Source organism: Cuculus canorus, chromosome 4, assembly GCF_017976375.1.
Source record: "Cuculus canorus isolate bCucCan1 chromosome 4, bCucCan1.pri, whole genome shotgun sequence".
Taxonomy (NCBI): Eukaryota; Metazoa; Chordata; class Aves; order Cuculiformes; family Cuculidae; genus Cuculus; species Cuculus canorus.
This window is the reverse complement of record NC_071404.1, coordinates 44,930,696-44,955,235: the sequence shown is the minus strand read 5'-3', so window position 1 is coordinate 44,955,235 and position 24,540 is coordinate 44,930,696. Positions and strand designations below refer to the sequence as shown.

The window sequence follows — 24,540 nt, the reverse complement described above, 5'->3', positions numbered from 1 at the left end:
CTTTCCTTCCTCCTTCCTATTTCTGCTTTCCTTCCAAGCTAACATCTTGGCATCTCCGGCTGTCACAGAAGGAAATCGGTGTGAGATTGATCCGTGCCTTTTATACAGAATCATAGAGCAGTTTGTGTTGGAAGGGACCTTAAAGATCCCCTAGTTCCGAGCGGCTCTGCAGGCAGGCGGCGGCGGGCGCATCCCAGCGCCTTCTCCCGAGGGAAGGCGTTGGGGCTGACTCCGGGCTCGCTCCTTCGGGGTGTGGAATGAAACACCTGGAGGTGTTGATGCTGCGTGGAGGCAGCGGGGCCGGGACGGGGACAGCGGATCGCGCCCTGGGGAGCCGCCGCGGCAGCCGGCCCGCCGCCCTCTCCGCGGCGCTGTCCGCGGTGCTGAAGGCTGGCGGTGTCCCCGACCGCGGCCGCGCGCGCGAAGGGGCGGGGCGGTGAATCGGGGAAGGGGGGGGGGGGGTGCGCGCGCGGGAGAGGGGCGCTCCCGCCGGCCCGGCTGCTCGCGCAGTGCGCGGTCCCGGCGCGCTTGGTGCGAGAGAGCGAGCGCGTGCGAAGGGCAGGGCCAGGCGGCGGGCGCGCTCCGGCAGCAGCAGCGGCGGCGCCGCCAGCGGCACGCGGGCATCCTCCTTCCTTCTCCCACCTCCCCCCCCCCCACCCCGCCTCCATCCCACCCCGACTCCTTATTCCAGGAGCTGGAACGAGGACCGGAGCGGCGCATCTCTCTCTCCCTCCCTCCCTTTCTCTCTCTCCATCCCTCTCTCAGCGGCAGCGCGGGCTACGGCTTCTCCGGCCCCTGCCGCCCGCCGAGGGCTAATCTTCGCGTCTTCCCCGGTGCGCTTGGATCGCGGAGGATCTAACTGGGCGACGAGCGCTCTTCGCCGAGGAGGAGAAGGAGGAGGAAGAAGAAAGGGGGCTGTTTTCGCGGATTTGTGGATGCTCTACTTTTCCTGGAAATGCAAAAGATTATGCATATTTCTGTCTTCCTGGCTCCCGCGTTGTGGGCGCTGATCTGGGGGGTCCGTTCGAACAGCATCCAGATCGGTAGGTGCCCGCACGCCGCCGTCGCGCCCATCCCCGTCCCCCGCCGCCCTCCCACGCGGCCGGGGTCGTTCCCCTCCGCCCTGACTCGCGCGTGTGTTTCCCTGCAGGGGGGCTGTTCCCGAGGGGCGCCGATCAGGAGTACAGCGCCTTTCGGGTAGGGATGGTTCAGTTTTCCACCTCGGAGTTCAGGCTGACTCCCCACATCGACAACCTGGAGGTAGCCAACAGCTTCGCCGTCACCAACGCCTGTGAGTACGGGCTGGGAACGGGGCGGGGGGGTGTGGAACGGGATGAACGGGATGACCAGGAGCGACCGTGCGGCCGCCGCCCGCGGGCATCGAGGCGCGGGTCTCCGCGCCCCCCTCCCCCCCCGCCTCGCGGAGGTTTAAAATGGCCCCGCACGGCGCTTCCCCCGCGTGTTACATAAGGCGGTGGGCTCTGCCTTCGCGTGAAGCGGCGCGGGCAGGGCCGGGACCACCCACCCCGACACAGCGCGGAGGAAGGGGGGGGGGGGGGGGAGGCGGAGGCGATCAGCCATTTTACGCCGCGCGGACGCTGCGGCTTCGGCTATGCCGCCCCCCCACCTTCGCGTGGAGCCGGCGCCCCCTCGGCTCTGCTCTGGCTCCGCCCTCCGGAGGGGCGGGGCCCGCCCGCCCGCGCGCGTGCGGCGGCGCGCGGAGCACGTGGGCGCCCCGGGGAGGCGATGGGCGGTGCGGCGCCATCGACTCAGCGCGAAGACGGTTTTCCGCTGCGGTGGTTCTTCGCGCACACCGCTCCATAGCGGCTCCCCGGCTGCTGCCCGGTGCGGGAAGGCCAGGCGGGCCTTAAGGGATAGCGAGCACAGCCGATGTGGGCGGTGAGAGCTGTGAGAGCAGGGCAGTTGTGCCCAAGGCAGTGACGGGTGCCCGCCTTTCCAATAAACCTGTTCCCACTGAAACTGGAGGCCCCACAGTAGCATGGCCAGCAAGGAGCAGAGCCTTCTCCTGTGCCGCACTGAGCCACAGCTCAGCGACCACCCAGCCCCGTGTTCCCTGGGAGCGTTTCACTGTCCCTGCTGCGGATAAGCCGTAAGGGACACTGAGTGTGGAGGTCAGCTGTCAGGGAGAGCAATTTGCCTCCATTGATGACTTCTGGGTTTGTTTTTTCTTGTTCCCTGTTTTAGCCACGTTGTGGTCAGTGAAGTGGTGCTGTGGCGGGGCAGCCTGGCACAGGTGCTGGGATAGATGGTCCAAGAACTCAGTCCCAAGAGCTGTCAGTGACATGTGCGAGGGCAGGAGGTTCTGGCACACACAGCTGAAGTCAGAGATCAAAGCACATAATCAGGAAGGCTATTTTGCTAATCTTTGCAAACTGTTTAGGGAGTTCTTGTTTTTTTGGGTAATGAGCAATGGTTTGCAGTAACCAGGACTGCCTGTGATTAGTATTTGCAGTATGTGTTAGTGGGACTGTCGGTGAAGTCCAGTTGTGTAGCGGAATGTAGATAACATTCTGCAAAAATATGACTGGTGTTTCTGTGTTTCTCAGTTCTCTGAAGGCAAAAAAATGCTGAAAAGAACTTGTATAAAATACTTGATTTTTTTTTTTCCTATTAATACTAGAGACAAGTATAGCCACCTGGTCTTTGTGGAAGTAAAGGATTCATATTTTGTTCCTGTCCTATCAAGATTTTTGTCCATGTCTGTGTGCATGCATAAGCATTGTATTCTTGATCTTACCTGTCTTCCTTGGAGACCTCTTAAAATACTCAGATGGCATGTAGTCTGTAAATTGCAGTGATGGACTTTGAGACTTCCAGCAGAAGGCAGATTTTACGTACTCTTTGGGTTCCCCTATCTCTGAACCTTGTCCAAGGCTTCCATTTTGAAGCAGTTGGAAGAAGCACCAAATTAAGACCTGAACATGTACTTGCTTTTCGTCACCTCTGTCATCACTGATAGTTTAGTTCCGTTATGTTGTCAATTAGATTTAACTGACTAGTAAAGCCTATGCTAAAAATATCTATAGTATTTTCTTGATTACCTTTCAAGAAAGGTTTGATTGAAGAACAAGGAGTTCTCCAATATATATGGCAATATATATCTCCAATATATATATTTGCCTTATAAGAAGCAGAATTTAGTAGTTGATTGCTGAGCATTGCATGCACAAATGGTTAAGGAGGATCCATCTTTTTTTGTCCCCTTTATGCTTGGTCTCATTTGAAATACTGAAAATTCTGCAGGTTGGGGGTTTGATGTTTTTTCAGAACAGAGTGCAAAGAACGTGTGTCGGAAACCAGCACTGTCAGCAGTTAAACCACACAAGCGTATAAGAAGGTTACAGAAATATAGGATAGTAAGAAACTGTAGTTGCTTCAGTAGTTACCCGGGTATTCCACTTCGGCATGGTGATTTTTTTCTTCACGGAAATATAGTGGCAGGTTTATGCTGTAATAGTAGTAATGACCTTTTCTGCCCTAAGAGTAATAGATAATTTTTCTGAAATTGACAGCTGAAATATTTCAGCTTTTGATTGAGAAACCTCAAGTCAGGTTTGTCTCAGGCTGCAGAAGGTCAGGACGATGGTGTGGGAGATGCAGTGTGTAGCCCTGCAACCCAGGGGGTTGGCAGCTCGCAGCCCCACTGACATGGATTGCCTGCCGCCCTCCTGCCCCTCAGGAATCAGAGGGACACTAGGGGGTGCCATTCCATCCACGTTAAAAACAAACAGCCCACTGTAAAACTATTTAAAGAATCTTCACTCTTACTGTCAGTACTTGCTCACACTTCTTTGATGGAGCAAACAGTTTTTAGATTAATTAATTGTACTGCTGATACTACTTTTAAATAAGGTTCCTAAGCTTCCAGAAAAAGAGGAGACAGTGGTCATGTACTGCTGAGGGATGAAGAGTGTAAAACTCCTCAGTCATTTAAAGGTGACCAGAAGACAGGTGTAGCTGAGGAGGAATGGAGATTCAGTGAGTATATAGCCTTAACTCAGCGTAATTTGTCTGTAACAAATAGTCACTTTAAATTGCTGGACTGTGCAAGTCTTCTGCGAAGATGTGTAGACAGGTCGTCAGGAGTAGCTGTTGGAATCTAATTGCAGTTTTGACACCTCAAAGTTGATGTCACTAGGAGGCTCACTGTTTTTTATTGAGAGATGGTGCAGCTTTGCTTCAGACTGATGGCACAATTAAGAGAAGTGTTTACTGCCATGACTGCTATTAATTCCTTTGGGAGAAATGGGCTAGACTTGGCCCTATTTGAGCCTTCTTGTCGATTTAGAGGATTACATTCTACATGGTAAAGGCAGACGTTAACAAAGATGTTCACTCTTAAGAGAACCTCTGGCTTTTAAGACCTGTGGCAGAGGTGCAGCACCACAGGTAACTCATAGTGTGGAATTGGAAGGTATCCGAACCACTGGACTTTATTGTCCTGCAGCACAGTGTAATGGAGTCCAGTCTAATTAGAGAAGTGCTGACTGTCAGCGACATCAGATTTCTTCTTCAAAACAAAAGGAAACTGGTGAAGATTAAATCCTTTTCTCTTAAATCCAGCAATCCAAACAGGGATAGTTGTATTATGTACTCATGTATTTTTGCACTGAGAGGATATTGGAGTCACCTAAAAAGACATTTCCAATGGAGTCCTATAAAACCTTCATAATTGAAACCAGTTTTTCATATAGTAGTTTCGGCACAGAGGTAATATATGCATGATCTTGGATGTTTAATCCTGCTGGCTCAAGAGCCAGTGTTGAGCTTTTCTGTTTTAAATCAAGTCTTACAGCTCTGCAGGGATCACTGCACCATGACATTATGACAAGGGGATGCTGATTCATGCGTAAACCTTAGATCCTTTCATTATATCTTCAACCAGCAGTTTTGAAAACCTGTGAATATCTAGAATGTTGCAACTTGGGAGTCATGGCAAAGGTTTTCCCAGCCATTTTGGAATATAATGCTATGAACTGAATTCTTAAAGAAATAACATTCGTCATACTGCTGGCAAAATGATTAAAGAATACTAAAAAAAAAAAAATCTTTTAGTGGTAAAGATGGGAGAAATTCAGATGTGTTTATTTGAATTAAAATTACTGTAGACCAAGCCTAAATATATTTCACAATAAATTATTAGAAGTGGTTTTAAAGGAAAAGAGGAATTTATTAAACTTGTTATGTTTCAGTTTGTTGATATTCCTAGTCCTTCTCATTTCTTTTTCACTATAAAATATTTCCCAGACTCAGTGAGCAGATGTGAAATATAAAATGGAGATGATCAGGTGGGTTTCTGTAGTAAAATGATAAAATGAAACCAGGATGTAGCCTACAAAAGGAATTCCGGTGCTTTTGCTGCTCTCAGAACATTTCTCACCTCAAAATCGAGCTCAGTAGTAAACTTCAAATATTCTTCTGCTCTTGAGAGTTATTCCTAAAGAAACCTGGGGTATTTATTGTGTGACAGTGCTGTCCCTGCTGTGCATCTTTGCTCCTGGCTCACAGAGCATTTTCGCACAGCTGTGATCCAGAATGTGGACAGAGACAAATACGACAGTTTTCACTTGGCTACTTCACCTTTCAGATTTTTATTATAAGATTATTGCATTAATTTTGTCCATATATATGAAATAAAAAATTACTATGCAGTTTTGAATACAGAATGAGTATATATTTTACTCTTATAAACCTTAAAGTGACTTATATTTAATAGCAGTTTGTGAGTAGCTTTGCAATCAAGCCTTAAATATACCAATCAAGCTCTTAAATCAACCAATATTATGTCAATCACTTCAATATATTCATATGTTTATATATGTTTTTATTTTTATTTAATATATGAAAGCAAAATAACTTTTTTTTTTCTATTTAATGTAATGAAAGCTTTAATTTACACTGACTTTGACTGCACAAAGCTGGGGATGTACTTAACTCCTTACATACATTAGACTTACTGTACCATCCAGTATGTGTTACAGACCTTAAACCAAGGACTGCTACATTAAGTGATACTGTTATTGCCAATTTCTTTAGTTCTTTTGTCAATCTTCTCATGATTAAAATACTTTTGAGATTTAAGGCATGTTTAACAGATAAATAATTCCTTTTGAATAGTTGGTAATTACTAGTGAAGTATTTAATAACTGGGAACATGTTATTAGTTTGAAACATGTAAAGACTATTCTATTAGCATTATGTAAAACATTAAGATAATAAGCATAATTAATTTAGAAGACGTCTTCTTTGACAATGTGATTAAATTGTAAAAATTGGTCAAGAAAACTAGAATTTTAAATTAATATTTCCGTAATATGTGCTGATAGGACTAATTTTTAAGAAACTAAAAAGAGGAAATAACCCACAGTAAACATGAGTGTATGTATATATGTATGTGTGTATACACACGAATATGTAAATGTACATATACATATGTACTTATATAGTGAACTGTAGTTTATTTTGAATGTCACATAAATAAAAAGCAGGACAGTGGTTAAACACTATGATTAGTTTTGTCAAGAGTATTGTCTCAGAGCTCTTACAACTAAGATAATTTATCACTTTAGGTCAATATTCTCACCCCTGTCAATAGAGTGCATGGATTACTAATTTTGTTATATTGAAGGTTCTTGCCCACATTCTGGAACCAACGTCACTGCAACTCAGGTGAAGGAATGTCAGGTCAGACTGAAGATAGCACTGAAAAGTTACCTGAATAGCTAATAAAATCAATTGTATATATCAAATTCTCTATATATGTATATGTGAATGGGCTTCTCATATGACAATTAACTGGAACTTCAATTTCTGAAATGAACAAGATTTTTCCATTATTATCTAACTGATTATTGCATTTATCAGAACATGAATACCTTGTTACCTACTTTTAGAAGACTGTGGAGAAAGGTTTAATTTGTTTTGCGATCTAGATTTTTGAAAAGATAGGGCAAAAGCCTGAATGTTCTTATACAAAATATATAGGTTTGTGAAACATCGTTATTAATTTGTCTTGAAACCTTTTTTAGTTTTCTTTAGTAAGTTCATAAAAAAAATTTCCATTGGCCACATATTTAACCTTGTTAAAACTACAAAAGAGCTTTAATTTAAATGAAAGGGTCCTTGCAATGATGATTTTTTTATGGATAAGCAATAAGGAGTGAATAAAAGCATCAGGCAAATGTAGTGAATGCATATCGTAAGCCAGATGAACAGTAAGGAGTAAAAGCAGGTTTTAAATAACCACATGTTGATCAAATGCATATTGCACCTTCTGAAGTGAATAACTGTGCTTAAAATACTGCTGTTGCTTTTGTATGTATTTGCATGCAGTTATGATTTGGTATAGATGTCTTTTGAAATACTATTTACTTTCTTTATCTATCTGTATCTATACCCACTGTAGAACATTTTTGATTTTCTAATGCTACACTGCTGTGCTCCCTTGTTTAATAATTATTCCATAACCGAGCTTTGATTATTTTTTTTCCGTTTTCACTGTTTTAAGAAAAAAGTTCTCAAATCAGGCAGTTTATGGGGAGATTAGCTTCCCTCCCTGAAGTTCCCGTTTTGAAAATGAACATAGAGAGTTCACATTTCTGTCTTGAATCTTATTTAATGTACAGATACTTAATGCATTTACCTATGGCTAGTCACTTTATGAGAATGTAAAAAAAAGTCGGAGAAAAAGATAGTCATGATCCTGCAAGGAGGTATGGTTCAGCTCCAGCTGCTGCCATCTCCTGCCACCTGCTCCCAAACCTAACTCAGAGAAATTAATAGGATTTTTTTTGAAGGTTAAAATGTTACATGCGGTTCAACTAAAGGTGATGGAATCAAGCACAAGAGATGTCTTATTTCAACTCTAATGTGCTATTTTATTTCATACTAGAGGAAGATTATTCAGATTTGTATTCATTAACTTAAATCAGTGTGTGATTGCTTTGTGTGCTTGGTGTACTGGGTCTGTAACTGAATTACCAATCACTTCAGTTAGTCCATGAATGACTTAACTGGGTTTTATTGCACGTGAAAATAGTATATCTTCATTTCTTAGCTACAGGAGGTAAACGTGCTTCCACTTTGCTGCTGAAAGGAAAGAGTAGTCTGGGATTTATGTGTTAGAATGGACATGTTTTTTCCAAATGATTCTCCCAATGAGGAAGAGTAGGACAAAATTGTGTAAAATGTTCCTATTTGCCCAAACTGATAAATGCATACTCACACAACCGGTAGCAGTTTCAAAGCTCAATGAGGGACAGTGGCTAATTATATGAAATGTTAAAATAGCAAGCATTTGTTCATATATCTGTCTCACCTATTCAGTTTAATTTCAATTTCAAGTAGTTAATATTGCATTGTTTTGATACTGCAATTTTTTAGACTGCTGTGATTAAGACTGTCATAACACTGTAATTTATTCTCACAGTAAATCTGTTTGAAAGTTTAAAAACATTACTTGGGGTGGAAAAGATGCCTCTGTGTTTTGCAAATGATGTGAACTGACTTTTCCACAGACTTTAGAAGTTACAAATAAATTCTTCCTAAGCACTTAGTATGAGAGAGAATGTAAACAGCAATCTGTTAGATAATGTGGAGATTTTCTCATCATCTGTGCAGAGAAAACTCAGAGCTCGCGTCAGCAACAGGGCTGGAAACCTCAATAGTTCAGTTTTGCAGCTGCATTGCAGCCTGGAAAGGGTTTGTTTTATTTTCTTTGGTTTTCTGCATTTTATGGATGTATTTGGTAGTTGTATGACTCGTCAATAGCGACAGAGTGAGAAGGCTAATGTGGTTTACTATCCCATGTAATGTGGATCTGAAGTACTTGAGTGCGTTGAATTTCATTGTATGTCTGTAAACATACAAGGATGTGTGTAAACTGTCTCAGAATTTCTGAAAATGTATGCTAATGAAATTGACCTGCTTAGAGCTGTACAGTCTGAGTCATTTGTTGAATAATATTGTAAATCTTTGAATTGGAAGATGTTAAGGGTTAGCTTGCTCAAAATGTTTCTCCCTGATACTAGTTATGAGTTGTTTTTGACAAAACGTCTTCCAAACCAAAATGCTAGGATTTTTTTCTTAGCTTTGTTATCCCCTATATCAACGTAGCAAATTCTATGATGCTTTGATAGTAGAGACTTAGAAGGGATTCTTGGTGCAAATGTGAGATCCTGCAAGCAGCAAAACTTTGCTCTGTGATTATGTCTTGTGCATATATACTGCTGTCGGGGAGTTTATTCCAGGTGTAGTATTTGAAAAGCAGGGTAGATAATTTGCAAGGGTGATGCATACCAAGCTCATACCTACATAAGCTACAGCAATGTTACTTAGAGCAGAAACAGGACTGATCCACACCCGTGTTACAGTGAATGGTTCAGAGAATCATCCAGGGTGTAACCCTGTTGTTTCGTATCTTGTCCATGTCTGGCAGAAGACCTGAATTTAACCCTCTGTCTTTCACTTTTCAGTTGAATGCTCTTAGTGCTGGGCCATTTTTGCTTTGATATCAGTCTCCCTTTCTGTCTCTCACTCTTCTTCATTCTTCCTCCCTAGATGGATTCTTGATGAAAAAAATCACGGTAATCCTACTTTCATCCTGGTACTGGAAGAGGGGAAAGTAATTCTCAGGGTTTTGGGAGCAGGAAGGCAATTTCTTGCCCTTTGTTATTATCATAAAACATAGGAGGGGGAATCACAAGTTCAGAAAATTCTGCACAATCAGCAATAATTGGCCAGATTTATACACAGCTTTAGACTTTTGAAGCCATTTTAAATGGACACCTGGAAACATTATGATACTATTATATTTAAAGACTAGATGTATTTGAGGCATCAGGAAATAGATGAAAATATGAGAGACTATACTTTATAAATTGCACGGTAAATGTGGTTTTAATTTCACTCACAGCTTTACTTCTGTCCCATTCTAAGATGCTTTCGTTTGATGAGAGTGGATCATGCTGAAATTCTGAAAAGTTATGACTGAAAAGTCGTTCATGCCTTTTACTGACTAATCAGATTAGTTCATGTATTCGGCAACCTGATCCTGTAGTCTGGAACTCCAGAGTAATAAGGCCAAACTATTTTTGGTCAGTCAAATAAATGGTCAAGCTTCTGCTGATGGTGGTAGGAACAAAAACAGGTCCAGAATTCTTATTTCTTTTTCTCTGTGAGTGTCAAAAACTGATTTAATTTTGGAAAGAGGCAGGGATTAAACAATTCCCAAAAGTCCTGAAATGATTAAGCGTCTGTTGGAGCTAAAGAATATTGTTTCCAAATTTTGCAATATGTGTTCCTATATGACACTATATATTTTTTTAAATATCGCACATGTTTCTTAAATGCTTTTTTCAGGAGTCAGTATGGAAACGTTAGAAAAATTATGACACCATTTCAATTTAGTATAAGTATGTAAATAGAACTCTTAGCTTAGCTAAGAAAGCAAAGGTTTAGTCTGCTCTTGTATAGGTGAAGAGGAAAAATATAATGCTTGTTCCTTTCCTGTGTTTGTATTTTATCATGGATGTTACTCTTTGGTAAAATTTTTGTATAAATTTGAAATTTTAATTTTTTCTTAACAACTTTCTCACTTGTCGGAAAATGTGTTTTGGCTTGGCTTTATAGAACTCAATAGTGAACTTGCACTATAGAAATAAGCAAGCATCTGTGAGCTGCAAATACTGAATTTTTAGCAAGTGAAACATGCAATGTTTCTTTGATTGTATTATGTCTTTACTTCTGTTTTTGATAAAAAGAGAATATATTCTTCAATGTCTCAATATTTAGAGGCAGTTTAAATTCACCTGTGATTAATAGACCTGAAGACCTAGTTTGTGATACTTACGCTATTCTGTGTGACCTCAAGGTGCAGCTCCAGAAAATGTGAGTGAGTGTCCTGCAAGTCCTGTAGCACATCTGGCAGCCTATGGGGGTGCTTTAGATACAAAAGTATCTAAAATAGTGCTTAATACATCTACTTGGTAACTTGAATAATTTCTGGAGTTTCATGAGAAAAGAGCATATCTGTAAACACCAAACAACTCTTAGAAACGCTAACATCTTTTGGCTAAGTACTGTTGCAATTAGTTGGTGTTTGTAGTGGAAACCATGGGCCCTATTAAGTCATGAATTAGTCACTTCAAATAAATACATACTTCCAAGAGTGCTCTATGCCTATTCCAACATGTTGAAGAGCCTGCAGTGTTACTAGGCATGTACTTTTCCTGTTAACTTAGTCCTTCTGGACATGCAAAAAAATGGTTCACTTCACTTTAGGATTTTCGTTTTCCTTTCTGTATGGAACTAATTCTGGCTTTGTTTTGGACCAGTGGTTCAGTATTGCAACTGACAGCATTTTTCTGGTATGCAGAACTGCAGTTTCCTGGGCCTGTGTTTCTGGCTTTATCCTGCAGCCCGGGAACTTGCAGTGGTCAGTTATTGCAGTATTTCATTGTTGCATGACTGTGTATATGTTGCAGCGTGTAGAAGCCATTTTCCAACTAAATACCAACTCCCTTAAAAAACAGGTGTATTAGGAAAAAAGTTCATGTGGTGTATTTCCTTGCTTCATACACATGATACATTTCAACAATGTAGATCTGATTCTGAATTTTCTTTTGGTGTTTTCCTCTGTTCCCATAGTGCTTAAACAACAAACAAGTGTTGCTACTACTGGGCTCTTAAAAAGACTGTGAAAACAATTGTGCTGATTATTTAATTGTGACACATCCCTGATTCTGTAGCAAGAAACCTGTGTCTTTAAAATTGTCTTATCTACCAAATGTCATTTGAAACTCGTCGGGGAAGCTGTACAAGTTTACAGGACGATGGTTAACCTAGTCATATCACTACAGATTGCTAACCAACTATGAGCCTAGTTTAGTGCACTGCAATTTAACAATCTTGGCTTTTGGTCTGATTTTTTTTTTTTTTTTTATTTTTCATTAAGAAAAATTCTGGTTTTCTGCCTTAGGTTTCCTTTTCCTCCTTTCACCTCTGCCAACCAGCTAAGTATACCAGAAGTATCTCTTCCAGGAACCCTAGTCCATGTCATTAGAATTGTCTTCTGCTTCCCAGGCTCAAGTTTAAGAACATCTTACTCAGTGACTCATTATTGGTTTTTTTTTTATGATACATGTCCGTTGGGTGATAGTGACATTAATGGTGGATGTGAAGTGGGTTTTTTGTTTGCTTGTTTGTTTGGTTTTCTGAATTCTTTCTGGTTCAGAACTCAAGAGAACTCATCTCATTCCAAAACAGCTTCCTAAATGCATCTGACAGTCCATAGGAGAGACTGCATGACTTGACAAGCCAGGAAGAGGTATACCTCACTGTGACTATGGTGTAGAAGAGTTTTGAGGGGGAAAAAAGGTCTCATGGAGTTCAGATCTGTCCTATGCATCCTTGCAGACTTTTAAGCCAGAGGTCAGGTGTGTTCATTGCAGGTGGTGTTCCTTCTGATATTTCTGGGAATTCCTCATTCTGTAATCCTTGGTGGCTTTATCTACTTGCTGTGAGTCCTTCGTAGCTGTGGTGACATCTCCAGTTCTCTTCCATAAAGTAGGCCATCACAGGCCAGTCCCCCAAGTGGAGCAACTACATCAGTGAACAAGGGAAGAGCTATGGATGTCATCTGTCAGGACTTCTGTGAGGCCTTTGACAAGGTCTGCAACATCATACATCTCTCTAAATTGGAGAGAGATGGATTTGATGGGTGGCCTGTTCAGGATGAGGAATTTGTTGGATGGTCACATCCAAAGTGTAGTGGTCAGCAGCTCGGTGTCCACATAGAGCTTGGTGACAGGGAGTAGCCTTCAGGGGTCTGTATTGAGACCAGTACTGTTTAATATCCTCATCAGTGACACAGACAGCAGAATCAAGTGCACCCTCACCAAGTTTGCAGATGACACAAAGCTGCACAGTACAGTTTGCATGCCTGAAGGACAGGATGCTATGCGTAGGGACCTGGACACACCTCAAGAAGCGGGCCTCATGAGGTTCAACAAGGCCAAGTGCAAGGTTCTGCATCTGGGTCTGCCCAACCCCTGATATCAGTAAAGGCTGGGAATGAAAGCATTAAGAGCAGCGCTGTGAAGAAGAACTTGGGGCTGGACAAGCTGGACATGAGCTGGCATATACATACCAACCATACACATACAGTGGGACCAGCAGGTCATTGGAGGTGATTGTGCCCTTCTGCTCTGCTATGGTGAGACCTTACTGGGAGCACTGTGTCCAGCTCTGGAGTCCTCAGCACAGGAAAGATGTGGACCTTTTGGAGTGGATCTACAGGAGTGCCACAAAAATTATCAGAGGAATAGCACACCTTTCCTATAAAGAAAGGCTGAGAGAGTTGGGCTTGCTCAGCCTAGAGAAGAGAAAGCTCCAGGGAGATCTTATAACAGCCTTCCAGTACTTAAAAGGGGCCTACAAGAAAGCTGAGGAGCGGCTCTTATCAGGTACTGTAGTGATAGGACAAGGGGTAATAGTTTTAATCTGAAAGAGGGGAGATTTAGACTAGGTATAATGAAGATTTTTTTTACAGCGAGGATGTTGAAACACTGAATGAAACAAGTTGCCCAGAGAGGCAGTAGATGCCCTTATCCCTAGAATCATTCAAGGTTAGGTTGAATGGGGCTCTGAGAAACCTGATCTAGTTGAAGATCTCTCTGCTTCCTGCAGGAGGGTTGGACTAGAAGACCTTTAAAGGTCCGTTCTGACCTAAGCTATTCTATGATTTGGAAACTATGCTACATAACACTGACATGTACAAACTGGGAACTTAAAGGAGTCCAGGAACGGAACAAGGCTGGAGGCATCTATGTTAACCCAAACTGAGTGGTGAGAATTGTCTAACAGTGAAATTTTGCAAGAGTTAACACCTAACAGAAAAGACAGCTCAAATAACAAAAAGCTGCTATTTAGAAGCTCCTAACTGAGACTGTCAAACTAAAATTGTTCCTCTCCCTTCTTGCGTGACTGACCATAGCTCTGAGGCAAAGGAAGTGTGATAATGACTAGAAGCTGCTTTCTTAACTATAATGGGTTTAAGCGCTCTGGTTTTGTGATGGTCTGGATGCTGTGCAGATCTTTCACCTTTTAGTTGGAGTAGCCCAGTGGTATAGGAAGTGAGAGAGTCTGAGCTCCAAGAGGAGCTGACTTTTTGCCTTATCTTTGTGGAATGCAGTTAGGGCCAGGCCGAGAAGGATTTTATATATATATATATATATATATGTGTGTGTGTATATATATATATATAAAGAGAAGCACTTATATGATCAGGTCTCCTTTTTTCCTGACTGTACTAACCTCAAGGTTTCATATTAGATTGAAGTTCTTCATCTTATCTTGTACTAGATGACCGGCCATTTTTTAAGCTTATATTGTAACAGAAAGTCTGTCTTTTGACCTCCCTTAGGAGGGATTGCAGTGTGTTTTTTGAACGAGTGAGTTATTATCCTGGAGTTACAGTTTGTATTCTATACCGTATATTTTAGGTGCTAAAATTTAATGCTGTTTGTGTTTTAAGCTGCATTGGCCATGGCCGACATGGTATTTGCTCTTCTCATGGGTCTAGTCACTTAATGTTTTTCTAGATTAAGTTCAGGATAGGGAGTTTCAACTATAGAGTTCTCTGTATGTTTAGTGATGAGGTGCTGAGGGGCATGGCTTAGGGATTGTTAGGAATGGTTGGACTCGATGATCCAGTGGGTCCTTTCCAACCTGGTGTTTCTATGATTCTGTGATTTCTCCTTGTTTAGCTGATATGGCAGCTATGTTCACGGATACAAGTTAAAAGGCTCTACATTTAAAGATTAGGATACTGCTGTTAGGATTTTTTCTATGAAGGATGCTCAACCTTCAATGTGCTTTGCATGATCTGCCAGGCAATCTGTTTTGTCCAAAGTATTTGCTGAAGGACCTGTTTGGAAAATGATAAAAGGAATTATTTTTGGGAATGATATTTTCCTTTTGGGAATGATATTTTCCTTTTGGTCATCAGATAAAATAAAATTATCTTGTTTATTTATGTATAATTTTCATATAGTGAATATTTAATTCATATCATGCTCCATTTCTATGAAGGGGAAAGTGGGAGATTGCAATAAAGCACTCAGGGTTTTTTTTCCACTTTTCTGTGAATTGCTGAGAAGTTCCATTTAGGCTAAAGTGTGTAGCGAATAAAGGCAAGGACTCTGTTTTGGGGGTGACAAATGAAATTGCTTTAATGTGAAAAGGCAAAGGCTTATATAGTCCCCCTGTCCGCAGCTAACATCTACCCAGTGAATTTCCACCGCACAATGACTAATGCTGCACCTGTGGTCCTTATCTTCATGTTTTGGTTTTCTACTTGGAGTTGCGCATTTTTTAATGATTCCAAGGTCTTCTAGCAAGCTTCAGGGCCTTGGCCGCTGGGTCTGGGTTTGCTGACAATACCCCAGGTATGCTAAGGCATTGGCCACTTGCGTTAGCATACGCGCAGTAGTGGCATCTTTTATGCCCACATCAATGCGTAGGAACATTTTCCTTATCACGCTTTACAGGTACATATGATTTTTCATTTCCTGTGTAGAAACAGGAAGCAAAATTTCAAGGAAAAGCAAACTTAGAAACAAATAGAACATCTTGTTAAGATCTAGATTATTCATACATAGCATAAAAAGTGAACAATTTAAACCTGAAAGTCAGAATAACAGCATGAATAGCTGTAGTGAAATGCAGTTGAGTAGCAAAAGAGTGCATCGAGTGAACAGAGCAGCCTTGTTATGGTGTGCCTGTACCTTTATACAGGCAATGAAAAACAGTGATCACAAAATCATATGCAGCCCTCAGGGACAGGCTTACTAGATTTTCCTTCAAATTCTCTATTCAGTTGATATAACTCACTTTGATTCAGGACTGAATCCTGAAAGGTCCAGGATACTTAGCATGCCAGCAACACTTATCTGGAATTGCAAAAGCTCAGGAGGACTGTGATTCACAGGATTTGTGCCAGTTTTCCCCATGCATTTGACTACAGTTCATCCCGTTTACCTCATAATAATGAAAAACAAAATACACAGAAAATGTTTGGAGTTTTAAGTTAAGAATAAATGTTACAGAGAGTTAACACACGACTGAATTAAATGGTGAGTTTTCTATTGCTAAATTATTACAACTGATGGCAAGGTAGAGACCATAGTTGTAATCCTGTCGTGATACTGACTGGTTACTGGTGCACAGTACCATTCTTGCTTTTTTGTTTGTCTGGATTTCCTTGCCACACAGAATGATGTTTCTGAAGGGACAGTCAGTGTTGTGTCACAAACACACCCCCAAATGTCAGCAAGAACTCTCATCCAGACTGTAGGTGCACCATAGGGCTACTGGGTCTTCTGTTCACAGGTTGTCACAGTTGAGCGGAACACAAGGTCTTTTCTAAAATCAAATCACTTGCTTAAGTAGCAATACTTCAAGCTCTTAATGATTTATTTGGAATATACTACCTGACTGGACGAAATAAACTGTAGTCAGTAAAAAAAAAAAACTAGGAGTGCTGGCAATTTTCAGGATGGAAGTTCCTTTGAACTATTGCTTATTCTTCAGCACAAGTACTCTTCTGGAGATTATTTCAAAACATGTCTTAATCAAGAGAAATACTGTTGAACAGAACAGGCTAGAATGAATGTCTGCATATGCACCTGAGTCTTTAAAATTATTCCATCTTAGATTCAATATCTTTGGGTCTTGAACTATGCATCTCTCACAGTGACTGTCATGGGATTTTTCTTTTTTCAGAAATGGTTACTTTTAATTCCATCCATTTGTAATTCACTGTAAGCAGTAGTCAAATTTTTAAAAGGATTCATTTCCATTGAATCATCAGCATAGTGGTCAACTTTTCTAATGAAATGGCAGACACCAGTTACCGATTCCTCTAAAAATGTAGCACCTTGATTGTGTTTATTAAAATATTTAAAATTCTTTTCACAAGCTGTTTGACAACAAGTGTGCCAGTTAGCTGCAGCCAATGTCCATGTGTGGTTTAGGGAGAGTGCAGGCCAGGACCTCTGTGCAGTACGCAATCTGGAGTTGGCCATATTATTTTTAAGAGAAGAATGATTAGCTGTTTGGATGCAAGTTGCCCAGCCAGGAGCAGTGGGGATTGAGAATGTGTACGGGCTCATCTTGTTTGCTATTGTCGCTATTGTATTCACTATTTTGGGACACTGGGGATTTGCGTAGGATATCGTAGGTGACTTCAAATTCTCCTTCCTGCTTTATCTCCTGCTCCTGCATACCTCCTTCAAAAGCGGGTGATAAGTCAGAGGTATGTTATGGGCAGCAGTGAATGGGGGTGCGCGTCTGGAGTGCGTCACTTCTTTGCATAGCAAAATGAGAGGGGATAGCCTCGTCAGCATGACACAATTAAGGACAGACTTGAGTTCACACCAGCGTTCCAGATTTCCTGTCATCCACTAAAGGAATTATGAGTATGGAGAGCTGTCGAAAGTGTCTCTTTTACTTTCTCCTTGTATGACTTGGCCTTTGCTCTGGAATATTTGATAATAGGAAGCGATATGCTCGTACATGTGTGTTTTTAGTAATGAAGAAGATGAATCTTTTTGTGCAAAAGAAGATACTTTCAAAACAGAGAAAAATAAATTGTTTATTTTTACATTCAGCTTAATAGAAAGAAATGTTCAGAGAAAGGTTTACCATTACTTTCTTAGTAACATACTAAAGTCTTTTTTCTGGTTGCATATCTTGTGGTTTCGTGTTGTGTTAGTTCTCAGTTTTAATAATTTCTAAGTAAGTCCACTAACATGAAGAGGAAAAAGAAAGAAGTTGCTATGCTATCGACAAAAGACCATACACTTTTCTGTTGAAAGATTCTGAATGTACTGTGATATATCCTTCAGGAAAACAGGGTGCATTTTTTCCTGTGCTTCTCTGTAATTCTTATTAACTTCTGCCAATGCATTATGGTGGCATTACAAATCTCAGAGTGTGTTTAAGATGCTCATGCTGCTAAGTTCAATGCATGTATAAGTTATAGACATGATACTATTTCTGGGAGAATAATACACTGCTATTTTAAGAGCACTCCTCTGTGTTTGCTCTGCTGTGTTTGACTTATGTAGCATTAACAGAAGTGAAATGTTTGATAAAAGAAATTGATAATTTTACTGGATGTATTTTTGTCCTGAATGTGAAGATCAGTGTAATTCTAGTCTGGGATTTGATGTTGCCCCTCAAGAAGAAACGTAAATTGGACTGAAGAGTGTCTTTTTTGATATCAAGTTAAGGGCTTTCTAGTATCAGCCAGTCCTTCATTTATAATAACGTTTGGTAGGTTTCAAGGCCTTGCAATTCTCTGAACACCAGCACTTTTTTTCAAACTGTAGGCTAGTTTCCCACTAGGCTTTAAAAATGAACTGATTTTGAAGTGGACTTGTCTTCAGGCCTCAGCAATTCAGCAATTATAGGGGACGTTGTTGGTTTTGTTGGGTTTTTTGGTTTTTTTTGTTTGTTTGTTTGTTTTTTGTTTTGTATGTGTGGTTTTTTGAGGTTTTTTTGAGGATATTTTTTGTTCAAAATTATTTAGTGAAAGACTTGATTCACCTTACGCTCAAGTTGAACAGAGCATATATGCTGTTGAATAAAAAGGAAGGTCTAAATAGTAATACTTAGGGAAGAGCAATAAAAGGGGAATCACTTCTGCCAGTCAGTTCACAGCATAGCATGAAACAGTTGATTACAAAGATGAAGATCCCGATTTTGAATGCACGTCATTATCAATCATATGTATATTATGTATATAATCATCTCATAAGTCACGTCATTACAACTCGCACCATTATAAGTCAGTTGCAGTCTGATTGTGAATCAGTGCTTTTTCTGAAGTCTGGGTATTCATTTCAGTATTTAAATTTCCTCAAGGGTATTGTACAGTAGTGACAAGGGAGTGCTGAAGATGATGAGGGGCAGTTAGGAGCACTTCAGCTATTGTATTTGGACTAGTCTGCGTCTGTCAGTAGTTTTGAGAGATTTGAACTACATAGCCTTTTTATCAATTAGGTTTTTGCATCAGTCTGCTATACTATATGGCTTTGCTAATTTGAGACAACTTGTTTTAATGTTCCAAAATCCTGTAAGTACTTGTGTATTTATAAGCAGGTATTAAGAGTGATTGCTGTACGTTTAGTAACTGTGCGAACTGTTTCATGGTAGTATCCTTCAGCAACTGTAAATAAGAAGTCGTTTGTACTGCAGAGCATCATCTGCATTTATTTGCATTACATTCGTGTCTGGAAGTCCCTGGAGGTAATGCAGATTTATTATATTAGACATTGTACAGCTGTATAAGTGCCAATCCTTGGCCCAAAAAGCTCAGAACTGAAGTATCCAAGGGAGACAAAAGAACTTTTATTCCTTCTTTTCACTGCACTGCAAAAGACGTGTGGAAAGAAATTAAATTATTTCCTCAAGGTCATGATGAATGTCTACAGCAGAGCTGGAAATGAGTGTAGATTTCCTAAGAGCTGGTGAGAATGCAAGAATTCTGTTTGACATAAAAATTTGTTGGTTTGACATTAGTTTCCTTTCTAATAAGTAAAGGAAAACAATCCATCAGAAGTTCCTTCTGGGTAAGGAAAAAAGAGGAAATTGAAGAGGGGAAGAAAGACATAGGAAGAGAAAATAAGTAGGCAGGACCGTGGAAGAGAGGTGGAAGGGAGAGAAAGAAGTATGTCAGAGCATTTTTATGAAAGGGGGGAAATCAAGGTCACCTTTTGCCTCTGCATGATACAGGTACTTGAAATGATGAATTGTTTTAAATAAGTGCCAATTGCAGAACACTTGCACTTTCCCTTGTCCCCTTTCTTTATGTTTGTGACTCAAAACTCTATTTTGAACCTTAGGAATTCTGGAATCAGAGGGAAGAAGGAAATGGGGAAAAAGATTGATTTTAACGAAAAAGTTACAGTTGATAGAAAATGAACGTGTTACCAAAATGTTTTTGACTGTCATTTTTTAATCCCCTGGTTTTTGGAGAAGAGTCACACTAAGATGCACAAAAACTTGGAGAACCTATTTTTCCTGGCATGTATGTCTTGGAGTAGGCAAGAATGTAATTTTTTTTTTAAAAAAGTAGTACTTCTAAATTCCATTTAATAGTAAGTTTCCAGGTGGTGACATAAAAAGGGCTTTGCGTTGATAACTTGTAACCACCACGATCTCATAGTAGTAATTCAGACAAAAGTAAAATTAAGACCATTGCAGACGTAAATCTTAAATATAGACCTATCCTGGCCATGGAATACAGATCTTCCAAGGCATGAGTTACAGGTAAGATCTATGATGATGTATGATGATCTGTGGCGTGCTTATCCCTTACTTGGTAGCTGAGATGTAAAACTTTGTTTTGCAGTCATAAAATTTCAGATGGATTTTGTAGGAGTTATTCCAATATTGTCAGCAGGTGTCTCTAGCAGGAAAGAACAGGTGAATTAAATATGTTTTCTATCATTAAAAAAATCTTACTCATAAGGGTTTGCGCAGAATCTTGTTTTGTACCAGGCAAAGCCTCTTCTCTTTCACAAATGACCTTCTTTTGGTGTTTGTGCATTGTGGGAGGAATTTTTGTTGAAGTCTTCCTGCCAGGTTTTGCATTACCAAAATATCCGGTATCCTTATGACTGCTCCTTATTCTGACTAGAAATACAGAATTGAGACTTCAGTTTCATGCAATATTTTATGGAAAACAATATTGAATGAGAAAGGCAGGTATGAAATGCTGCTCATCTCTGGTCTGAAGGTATTATTTCTGTTCTTTATACCAGCTGTAAATATAAAATACTTTGTACAGAGAGGGTAGGTGATCTCCATCAGAGTGGTAAAATACCTTCTAACAAACAGTAAATATCTGAATGTGGAGATAACTGTCTGGAAAAAACGATCATAATTTAATAATCTAACATCCTTCTAAATCTCAAAATGATAAGACCTGTTGGTTTGCATAAAAGTGAATCATAGAATGATTTGGGTTGAAAGGGACCTTCAAAGATAATCTAACCCAGCCCCCATGAATGAAGTGAAAGAAGACCTTCTAGTTTTAAGAGCTCAAAACTGTTCTCTTCTGCTAACCAATATTGCTTTTGTTTTGACTGAGTTCTCTTTCAATCACATGCCGCTTATATGTAATGGGATTGTGAGTCATTTTAATAGTGACTCACATTTTAATGATAGAGTTACTGCCTCTTTTGTGATGAATGGGAATTGTACTTCATCATCCTCTTCTTCTTGACATCAGTAACTTTAATAATTTCGTGGTTGTACTGGTGGCTGTACATCAGTTACGAATATGAGGGAATCTGTCTTGGTGGGGATGTTGCAAGTAGCAAGATTGGTAATCTGGTTCCATTTCTCATTGTCTGTGAAGAACTCAGATTATTTGTGGTATTTTCACAGAGTTCTCCCATAGACTTCTGATTAGGTTAGCAATAATCTTTGACTGACCCAGGAGAAAGCTAGACAATGTAAATTTTATCTAATAACCCTGATTAATGAGTGCAAAGCAGAAAGTTATGCAGCTTAGATGGTTCCTGTGTCAGCATCTCCTCAGTAGTAGAGGATAACATTCTCATTTGTTACTTCAGTTACTAGGTTATGCTTGCTCTCAAAGAAGGCAAGATTACTGCACTAAATGGCACACTGAGTATTCTTGCTGTTTGTTGCTATTTTGTATTACTGGTGTTTGTAACAAAGTTTGATTAAATTGTGCCCTAGGGGAACCAGAATATTCTTTGGTCAGTAGCATATAGGCTTTTAACTGAGATGACCAAGAACTTAAAAATACAGTAACTGTTAGATAGTAAGCAGAAGCAAATGCATCTTAATGAGGAACTGGTATGAATCCAGTGTTATGCAATGATGTGCATATTGAAAACAGTATTACAGAACCAAGCTTTCTACCCAAGGAGATTTGCCTCTCTTTTTCATTGTGATTTGTGGACGGGTGCTACTATTCCCTTTTGTCCTTGACTGATTGACCAAGCTATTACTTCCTTCTTCTTTCCATGTCTCCGAAGGTCAGAAATCAGCTAACTTATCTGAGATGTCTGGCAGAAGAAATTATGTAGTAAGTCAGCGATTCCAATGTTTACTTAATGAAAAATAAAAGTAAACCTAAAAATAAAAATCATTAAATAATATATTAGTAGAACTGAATTTATGACATTGAATTTCAAATATTTTTATACCTTAAATTTATTTGTAAATGGAGATCATTGATTAAACAAGGTAAATGATTAGACTAAATTTATTCATATGTGGTAGTGATGCTGAGAATAGTAGGTTCCTGTGCATGGAGAGACAGAGGAAAAGAAATACTTAACAATCTATAGAGAAATGCTAGGCTAAGATGGGAGAATACAAATTCAAGCTGTCTTTCCTTGCTAATTCAGATTCCATTTTTAGACTTGACAAACCCAATGTTACACCTCCACTGATAATAATACTGTCCTTGGGAAATTAATTTTTACTTTCTCCTCTCTAAAAAGAAGCTAATTTAAAAGTTTCATGGACAGATCAGGGTGTAAAACAGAAAAGAGATATGAAAAAAAGCAATCCTATCCTCTTACTATTACTATTTGTAATTGAGCTTGAATTAAATGTGTCAAATCTATGTTCTTGGATATCACAAGAGTAATAGGTGCTTTAATTGCTAAACTTCTCTCCTAAAGCTAAGAATGTATTCTAAATAATCTTGACGCAATGGCCAGAATTCACCCTGTGATTGTGACATGTGAAAGAGGACCAGAAGGTGCAACTGTTGAATTACTTTAATGAGCTATCTAAATCAATGGTCATTGATTTCTTCTAGGTTTAAACAAATCAGTTGCCCATGTCTTCCAGAATATTTGCACAGATTTTCCTTGAAATTCTCTTAATCTTTTCCCCATTAGTTGGGCCTCTGCTCTCAGTCCTTGTCTTACAATTTGAAGTAAGTCTTGTTCACCTCAAGTCTCCTTCGTTCTGTTTTTCGCCTAGTTTGCTTTCAGATGCAAGCAGGTATTTTGTAATAGTAGGTACACATCTCCGTAGCTTTCTTCTGTTTTTATTTGGTCTGTCTAGCAAATGGAGTGACTGAACATCTCAGACAGGAATTTCTCTTCAGAATGTATTTCACTTTGAGGTCATACATTTGTATCTTTTAAGATCGCATACTGAAGTCTTGGCGCTGAAGATGCTAATGGTTTGCCAAGAGATGATCAGTAGAAGTGTTGCAGTGCTGCCACGTGCATACTAATGGAATGTCAGACAATGAAGCAAAGGATGTTTCTATTTTTGGTCTAAGTATAATGTTGCTGCATTGATGCCGTTTTTTTTAGTGTATGCATCACTGGAGTTTATAAGTATGCTGCTACAGGACCTTCTTGTGAGGCAATTTGATAATATTTCCTTACTGTCATTGTAATATTTTACTTTGGCTTAAAGGATGATGCAGTTTTTGCATTTTGGAAAACCTTGTTGGGAACACTATTCAAGATTAGTCAAATCTTCCCTTCTCCTTTTCCTTAGTTTGTACTTTCCATAGGCTCATTGCAAATTTCTGCTAATGTGAATAAAACTTTTGAGAGGGAGCGTAGCATTTCTTATGCTACTTCACAGGGTTGATGCTTTTAGCTGCTTTCCTCTTTCACACAGTTTGTATCTGACCTAATGGCCTCTTTTTGTCAGTAGCCTCCTCCAAAGTGATCTACATTTTACTGTGATTTGGTAAAAGCTGGCATACATTAAAGGGCTTCAAGTTCCTTTTCAATACTACTGTGCACTAGACTGTCATTAACAATGGCTTCGTCTTCTGTAGCTCCTTTAAGTTTTTTGGTGGTTTTTATGAGTGTAGGCATTATACCGGATAGCACTGAATTTGCTGCAAGCCCTGTCTTCCCAAAGGACCGTTAAAAAAGATTGCTTTTCTCCTCTGATGGACTTGCCAATATTTGGATTAAGCATTTAGTAACTTCTGTTTGCTTATTACAAGGGATCTGATCACATCTTGATGGGCTTTCCTCAAATACTCTTTTGGTTATAATTCTATTCTGAGTACACGTATGATTTATTTTGTTTTTTAACTGAAACCACTCAGCTAAACCACTTAACAGTCCCTCCATTTTTATTAAAATGAGACTGAAATGTGCCATACTTAAAAGATAGTTCTCTGCTAAAGATTATATGGTTAATTTTAGTAATGGTGATTCACTACTGTCATTACGTTTGTAAATAGAATTGATTTTCCAATTATAAATTTTGCAGGTCTTGAAACATAAGGGAAGTCTTTCCTTAAGATCTTCTGTTACAAAAGTCACCCCTAGTAGGACTTCTGTTAATTTTAATGATTTCTAAGGCCTTAGTCCCACTGCTTGTTTTATCGTTGCTTACAAATCTAGAAAAGCATTCTGCTTTTCTTGTACTCTTGTTGCCATATCCTCTGATGGGAGTGCCCTACTTAACCTGCTAGTGTGGCTCATT

General features: G+C 40.0%; 1 protein-coding gene across 5 annotated transcripts in view; it reads left to right on the top strand.

Moving 5' to 3' along the window:
* Positions 1-662: 662 nt before the first annotated feature.
* Positions 663-24,540, top strand: part of GRIA2 (glutamate ionotropic receptor AMPA type subunit 2) — a 96,310-nt gene continuing 72,432 nt past the window's right edge. For all 5 annotated transcript variants that reach the window (XR_008449589.1, XM_009565712.2, XM_009565713.2 and 2 more), the window contains exons 1-2: positions 663-1,043; positions 1,151-1,291. Coding sequence is in view for 4 of the 5 variants with exons in the window: in XM_009565712.2 (XP_009564007.1) it covers positions 956-1,043; positions 1,151-1,291 (229 nt within the window). In the remaining variant the exon portion in view is untranslated. The remainder of the gene's footprint in view (positions 1,044-1,150; positions 1,292-24,540) is intronic.